The 8,109-nt window shown below is 60.4% G+C and overlaps 1 protein-coding gene across 1 annotated transcript; it reads right to left on the bottom strand.

The window, feature by feature from the left end:
• Positions 1–5,593: 5,593 nt before the first annotated feature.
• Positions 5,594–7,413, bottom strand: SCHCODRAFT_02697772 (uncharacterized protein; the record flags this gene model as incomplete). Its single annotated transcript, XM_050346909.1, has 3 exons — positions 5,594–5,814; positions 5,913–7,263; positions 7,315–7,413. The coding sequence occupies 3 exons, from the start codon at positions 7,411–7,413 to the stop codon at positions 5,594–5,596; spliced, it is 1,671 nt and encodes a 556-aa protein (XP_050201588.1).
• Positions 7,414–8,109: the final 696 nt, after the last annotated feature.

The raw sequence follows: 8,109 nt of genomic DNA, 5'->3' as shown, positions 1-8,109 counted from the left end.
AGAGACCATAGACTGCCGCTTGCTGGACCAACCAATGGCCCCCCGACTTGAGATGAACACGAAGCCGGAGGTGGACTTGGACGTGTCATTGCATCTGCCCCAGTCAGCGTCAGTGTAGCCGTGGAAGTCAAGGTCCATGCCAGCGTCAGCGCCATCGTAGACCAGGCACCAGTCCCGCGTCTTCTTGAGGTACCGGAGGACGCGCTTGGCCAGTTCCCAATGGCAAGCCTTGGGGGCGGCGCTATAGCGGCCAAGAACCCCCACCACGTAGGCGGTATCCGGTCGGGTGCCCATCATCCCGTACATGAGTGAGCCCACTACGCTCTGGTAGGAGACAACGGGACCTCCGGGGACCAAGGCCATATGAGTGCGCACCTCGTTGTCGTTCGGGTCATCGGCGGAGATGCAAGTGCTTGTGGACATGGGGGTGCTGACGCCCGTGCAGTCCGACATGCCATACCGCTCAAGCACGGTGTCGATGTACTTCCTCTGGGAGAGGGAGATCGTGCGCTTGCCCGGGTGCCGGATAATCTCGATGCCCAGGAGGTACTTGGCGGGACCCAAGTCGCGCATCTTGAAGGAGGCCGTGAGCTTCTTCTTGATGCTGTCCATGAAAGGACGCGAGGTAGCGGCGAGGAGGAGGTCGTCAACGTAGACGACGAGGAAGCAAACCTGCTTGCCGTCCCGGAAAACGTAGAGGCAAGTCTCCGAGTTGAGGCGCACAAACCCGAGCTTGTCGAGCTTGTTGTGGAGCGTCTGGTTCCACGCGCGACCGGCCTGCTTGAGGCCGTAGACCGACTTCTTGAGTCGCCAGCAGTAGCCCTCCCGGATGTCCACACCAGTCGGGGGAAGCATGTAGAGCGTCTGTAGCAGCTCACCGTTGAGGTAGGCGGTGTTCACGTCCATCTGGTCAGTGTAGAGGCCGAGGCGGACGGCGAGGGCAAGGATGATGCGGATGGACTCCAGGCTTGCGACAGGCGCAAAGGTGTCCTGGTAGTCGACTCCTTCCTGCTGAGTGAAGCCGCGCGCCACGATGCGCACCTTGTACCGCTCGATGTTCCCTTGAGCATCCTCCTTCAAGGAGAAGACATGCTTGGAGGTGATCGGCTTGACGCCCTCCGGGATGGGTACCTCCTCGTAGACATCGTTCAGCTTGAAGCTGTTCAACTCCTCCGACTGCGCATCCAACCACTTGTCGCGCTCTGGGCTCGCCATGGCTTGCTTCCAAGTGGTGGGAATCTTCCGCGCGCTGCTGCTCGACCGACCACCAGATGCCGCACCCGCAAAGAGTTCGTCATTGAGAAAAGCAAAGTTCACTGACTCGCCCTCTTCATTGGGTTGACCCGGGGGATCCCCACCCCCCTGGGTAGGCGCTGGTGCGGGTTCTGGTTCGGGAGCTGGTGTGGGAGGAGGAGGAGGAGCTTCCGCCTGAGGCGGCTGCTCTCGACGTCGGCGATTTTCCTCGAGTTGCTGCTCGCGCGCGCGGATGTTTGCTTCGCGCTGCTTCCGCTGCTGGGCGGACACCTTCCGGTGGTTTTCCTGCCGCTCCCGAGCGTTAATGTAGCCCTGGTCCTTGTGCTGGTTCGCTGTTCGCTCCTCGGGCTTGCGAAGGCCAGGGCGGCGTGATGGACCAGCCGCGGGGGCAGGAGCTGGCGGTGGCGTGGCCGGTGGCAGAGACCGGCGCGGTATGCGCGTCTTTGGTGGACGCGGAGGAGGCGGTGGCTCATCTGAGTCAGGTGAGGACGGACGATTATCTCCCACTGGCTCTGGCGTGGGTGGACGAGGTGCTCCCACTGACCCGGCTGCAGGTGGCTGGGCCGGCGCATCGTCGTCGTCATCGTCCTCGCTGTCACTGCCCGCATCTGGAGCAGGAGTGTCCTTGGGCGGCAGGCGGAAGTACTTGCCAAAGTCCTCCCACTGCTCGGCAGACACATCGTCTTTGCCCGCGCGCATCTCGTCAGGAGAGGGGGAGGCGTCATCGAACTTGACGTGCCTGGAAATGATGACCTTCCGAGTGGCGATCTCGAGGAGCTTGTACGCCTTTGTGCCCTCAGACCAAGCGTAGCCTATGAGGATGCACCGGCGGGCGCGGTCGGCGAACTTGCCCTTCCGCTTCTTCTTTGGGATGAGCGGGTAGGCGGGGCAACCAAAGGGGTGCAGGGCGTGGACGTCAATAGGGCGCTTGACCTTGCGCATGCGGTTGATGGGCAGTTCTCCCTTCTGGCGGCTGGCGGGTGACAGGTTGATCATGTCGGTGGCGTACTCCATGGCATACATCCAGTACTTCCGGGGAAGCTTGGCCGCGCAGAGGTTAGCGATTGCCCGGGTGACCAGCGTCTGGTTCATGCGCTCCGCTATGCCGTTCTGCTCAGGCGTGTAGGGCGCCGTCGTCTCGTGAATGATACCGCGTCGCCGGAACTCGGCCTCCATCTTGTTCGAGCAGAACTCGCCACCGCCGTCTGTGCGGGTGAACTCAACCCAGCCGGGGAGCCACTCCCACTGCTCGATAGAGTCGCGGTGCTGATGCTCCATGTCAATGCGCCACTGACGGAGCTTCTTGTAGACCTCCGACTTCTTCTTTGTGAAGAGCGTGTAGACGCCCGAGGAGTAGTGGCAGACGATGACGATCCAGTAGAGGTAGCCGCCAATGGCAGCAGGGTCGACGGGGCCACCAACGTCGCAGGAGACAAACTGTAGCGGGCGCAAGGCGGGTGTGGTGCTCCGCTTGAAGGGGAGCTTCTTCATCTTGCCCATGACGCAGGGCTCACAGAAGGACGGGATGCCGGTGAGCGTGTCGACCTCCCCGAGCTGCCCGTGTCGGACCATGTTGCGCAGGCTCTCGAAGTTCGTATGGCCCATGATCTGGTGCAGCCGATTGATGTCGATGGCGGTGAAGGCGCGCTCGTCCGTGCCGATGGGCTGGCAGTCGACGTGGTAGAGACCGTGTTTGCGCGTCGCGACACAGGCGATATCGCCGGAGGAGTCGCGGATAGTACAGGCGTTGTCCTTAAAGGACACGCGCAGACCACGCTTAGTGATCTGGGGCACCGAGATGAGCGTCAACGCGAGGTCGGGGACATGCAGTGTCTTCCGAATAGTCAGCGCGCGCACACCATTTGGCGTCTTGGAGGCGAAGCAGGCGGTGCCAATGCCTACTGCCTTGATGACGGACTCATTCCCGAGGTAGATGTTGCGCGGCGGGTCAAGGACACGGTAAGTGCTGTCGTCGAAGAGGCGCTCGTCGGGGGTCATGGTCTTTGACGCACCCGAGTCGACGATGTGCGAGCCTTGGTGTCGCTGCGGTCGCTTAGGATCAGACTGGACATAGGCGGAGATCTTCTTATAGGCACGGCGCGAGACGGTTACATGCGTGTCGTCTACGTCTGAGTCCGAGTCTGAGTCCGAGTCCGAGTCTGAGTCCTTCACCTTGTTCGCCTTCGCCTTCTCCGCCGCCCGCTCCTTCCGCTTCTTCAGCGCCTTCTCCTTCTGTCCAATGATCGTCTTGCACTCCTCGGTGGAGTGCCCCTCGCCGTGGATGACGCAGGACGCCTTCGCCTTAGCCTTCTTCTTGCCCTTGTCCTTGGGCTTGCGCGGTGGGGGCGCGCGAGAAGAGGAGGCGGCGTATGCCTGCTCGTCATCCGAGTCCTCCTTGCTGGTCACCTGTGCCATCAGCTTCGCCTCGACGTAGGAGAAGGTGAGGGGCGCGGCCTTGGAGCTGCCCGCCGAGATGCCGGACGAGACAATCTTCCACTTCTCCGAGCTGGGAAGGGAGGCGAGGAGGATAAGGGGGACGAGGTTGGCGTTGAGGGGGTAGCCGAGGGTGGCGAGCTGGGTGACCGACTGCCGAACGCGGTGGATGTGCGCGCTCATCGCTTCGCGGGAGACGTCTCCGTCGTCGCCGTCGGCGAGCTTCGCACGGAAGATCTTGATCAGTTCGGCGACCGCCATCTCACTGGTGTTGGTCTGCTCGAACTTCTCGACGAGCTTCTCCCAGAGTTCGCTCGCGTGCTGGTACTCGTGGAGCTCGAGGGCGATGTCATTCAAGAGGTGCTCCCGGATGGTGGAGAGGGCGCGGGCGTTCCGCCAGGACCAGGTCTCCCTCCGCGCAACTTGGTGAGTGGTGGAGGAGGAGCCCGATCCAGTGGATGTGGTGGTGGTCGCCGGAGCGCCGGGTGACGTGGACGGGGGTGAGGACGTTGTTGGCGTCGGTGGAGTCACCGCAATCTCAGGGGGAGGGGATTTTTCCGATCCAGTCACCACGGAGGTGAGATCATCCCTGTTGAGGGCGTCGGTGACCCGGAGGCGCCAGAGCGGCCAGTCCGCCGCGTCGGTGAGCGTCGGGACCTTGCTGTCCTTGGGAGCCATGGCGCAGAGTGGGATAGAGTGAGTCGCAGATCGAAGTCTTGCTCGATTTAGGCCACGGGGCTCATAACCTTTCACGAGCTAAAGAAGCGCAGGACGCGCAAGACCTCAGTCTTCCTGCTAGTGGAATAGCGACTGATATTCATACCTAAAGAAGCGCAGGACGCGCAAGACTAAAGTACAGTCAGTAAATAGTATGAGTATAGTAAGTGAGATAACATACCCTCAGTCTTCCTGCTAGTGGAATAGCGACTGAGGGAAAAGAGATGTACAGTAAGGATAAATACGGACGCCCCCGGAGCGGCGTGGGAAAGTTCTTCCCGAATAGGAAGGCGGACCAAAAGCGTGGACGCGAGGCAAACCGTCCGCCCATGGGAGGAGGCAGACTCGCCCCTCTATACCCTACTTTTGACACCCCCCACAAATGGATGTTTTACGGCCGGCGACCCATTTTCTCCTTCTAGCGACATCAACAACCATACCAAACTCACGCCTGAGGGGATTTAGCCAAACCAGGCGATACATGCGCGGAACACACGGGAAGGGGCTGCTCGGTACGTGGGTACATCCAGCACTCAGATATCGACTAAATACGTTGCTTTGTGCGCGCGCAACCGGGGCGACGCGTCCGTGCGCGCGCAATTGCGTGCGCGGGGCAGTTTGATTGGCCGCCCCCCTCGTGCCTCCTACCACGACCTCGACCACCCCAATCACCTTCACGCGTCGCCGCGAGTTGCGGCAACGACACCCCCTAACCTCACACTCACCGACATCGAATGCCAGACAACACGGGCAGGTCAGCACGCTGCGCCGTCCCACCCTGCCCGATGACGACGACGCCTGCGACGACCCCAACGACCCCGCCTAGGGGCTCTTCCCGCCAGCCGCGTCCCTCCTGATCCACCCTCTCCCTCCTCCAACCCCCCTCGCGCAGCCAGTCCGCAAAAAGGGCTGTGGACGCCACGTACCGCAGCCGCGCGTGCAACGTGCATCGCTTCCCGCGACGACCAGAGCCCCTGCGCGCGTTCTCAGTCGCGGGCTAATGTTCCCCATGCCCTCCCCCTTCCTCTCCCCTTCTCGCACATCTGCACACGCTCCCTACGTGGGCTGCGCGACGTGCATCACATCAGCAAAAATTTTTCGCCGATGTTTCTCGCTACTTTTCTCATTCTTTTCGTATCCCTGTACCTTTTCGTACCTACATTATGTGTATGTACTGTCAATTCAACACTTATTCTGCTACTATGAGCCCGAGGAAGGACGACGAGCGGCGGCGACGCGCGCGCTCGCAAGGCTGCGCGGCACGCTGACTAAGCGCGGGAGGGCGCATCAATTGCCCTCGTGCGCGGCGGGAGGCGGACGCGATGCTCGGAAAATCCCGAACGGTGAGCTCGGGGGGTTGCCTGCCGCATCGGGCGCTGCCCGGAGGCGTCGCCGGCGAGATCCCGGGCGCTGTGGCTGTGTAAGTAAACACTTCGTGAACTTTGCAAAAGCATGTCCTACAAATAATAGGTGACTTTGCAAAGGCTTTAAGACATCAGCTGGCATACGGAATTCGGAGGACAACGCGCTGATCCACGCGGGGCCTAAGTAGTGCTTCTTAATAGTCGCAATAAAGTTCTTGTGGCCCTGCCTCATGAACTCCTTCCTCTCCTCGCTCTGCGTCATATACCAGCGCTGGATCAACGAGTTGGGCACTAGCTGTGACCAGAGCCACTCTCCGAGGGCTTGCGGCATGCAACCTCCTTGTTGAGCTAGCTCCACGATGTGCCAGAAGTAATTCATGACGGTGGCCCGGTTGCCGTCCCACAAAGGCAGACTTTCGGGTTTGATGATGGGGTTGATTCCTGGAACAGGCGTGCGCGCGGCTCTGCTCCCAGGGTTCTCATCGTCTGCAGGAGGCCCGCCGTCTCCATCCTTATTGTGGTCTCCTTTCCCCGATTTCTTCTTGTGCCTTTTGGACCTGCGCCCCCCGCGATCGGAGGGGTCGTTGTCGGGATCCGAGGGAGGCGGGTCCTCCTCGTCGATGGGCTGGAGATGCATCTCCTGGAAGGTGGAGCGCCGCGGTTTGCGCGATCGCCTGCGCTCGCGGTGATCTCCGTCCCTTGACGACAGGCTGGAGGAGGAGCTGGACGAGGGGTGGCTCGACCCCGGGCGAGCCGACGTCGAGGTACTTGACGACGACGTCGAGGTCCGCGAGGAAGATGAGCGCGTTGAGCGCGGGGGCCTAAGAGGAACAGGCGGAGGAGGCGGAGGCGGCGACGGGGGTGGATTTGACCTTCGGCCCTCCATCTCGCTCTTAGGGGGCTCTATGGGCGAATACCCTAGCGGGTTCTGATAGGTGGTCTTAGGAGGGAGGAGACGCCGGCGGTTGAGATCGTCGTAGTACAGAAGGTGGGGATTATCCTCCGGGTCCCGGGGAGGAAAGGCGTCTTCGATGGGAGTAGGGACACGTATCATTCTCCGGACGTTCGCGTCCAGATATTGTGTCAGATTGCGGTCTTGGTCTGGCTCCGTCCCGATAGGACATGAGTTGGGCAGCCCCCCTAGCGCGAGCCTCAATCGGCAATGGGGATCTTCCTCCTCCTCGATGTGCCGGTAGACAGTGGATGGCGTGGTGGCCGGCTGCGAGAAGGCGTCGACGTTTCGAGCCCCTTGTTCCCTTAGCGCCTCAGCGAAGTATTTGTCGTAGACCTGTTGCGCTCCCATCAGGCGTCCCGTGAGGCCCACCCAAGCAAGCTGTAGCTCTTCAAGCGAAGCGGCATGCAGGAGTATCTTGCTGAAGGACTCCTTGGGGTCTATCTGATACGTGTGCGTTCGCTCGGGGATATAGGTGGCCAGGGAGTTGAGGACGAGTTGCATGCACCGGATGGTGTCAAAGACGGGTTTGGTCAACGTGACCTTGATGGCGTATCACGGCTCTTCGTCGTGCAGGCCTCTGCCGCAGTCCACGATGTCCGTGATGGACAACTCCTTGCGCATCGCGTACTTGCGCACTCTTCCCTTCAGTGAGCGCAAATCGGGCGGGAGCAGCGAGTCAGCATTGGACATCTCGTCTTCGTAGGCCACTCGTATCGTCTCCAGTCGTCCCCTGCCAACTTCGGTGGGAGTGGGTGAAGGTTCGCGCGGGGGTAATTCCTCCCTTTGTTACGTGCAACGTGCACGCAACACCCATTCCAGCGCACCATTCCAGATTCCGCATATTTCCGGTTCGTTTCCGAGTTTCCTATATACTACACGGATTCCGCTTCGTTCCGCTTTTCCGAGTTTCCGGTGCGCTTCATGTCCTTACGATATTCCGCTTACGATTCCCGCTTCCTTCCCGCTCCTTCGTTACGACTCTTATGTCATCATCCTTTCCTGCCCTGCACTTACGGTTCGCTTCCGCGTTTCCATGTGCTTTCCTAGTTTCCGCTTATTCCGGATTCCCGCACTTTCCTTATCTAGTAATTCCGGACCTTCCTTATTCCACTGTCTGCTTAGTATATAAGCCAGTAGCTTAGTCCCTAGTAGACAGGCTCAATATCAACCAGGATAAACCCCCTGTTGAGTTCTGAGACCCATCCTCTTCTTTCCTCAGCCGACCCTGCACCTTTCCTTGACTCCTTTCCTGATTCCTTCTGCCTTTTATCTGTTTCCAGTCCTTTCCTGTCCTTCCCCCTCTTTCCTGCGATGTTCTGGGCGTGCATGAATAGCTAATCCGATCAGGGGTAAAGGGGATCGATCTCGGGCTTAGCAGCGCAGGTT

The sequence above is a fragment of the Schizophyllum commune genome (assembly GCF_000143185.2).
Source record: "Schizophyllum commune H4-8 unplaced genomic scaffold SCHCOscaffold_3, whole genome shotgun sequence".
Lineage (NCBI taxonomy): Eukaryota > Fungi > Basidiomycota > Agaricomycetes > Agaricales > Schizophyllaceae > Schizophyllum > Schizophyllum commune.
Note: the sequence above shows the minus strand (reverse complement) of the source record. Positions and strands in the feature narration are given on the sequence as shown.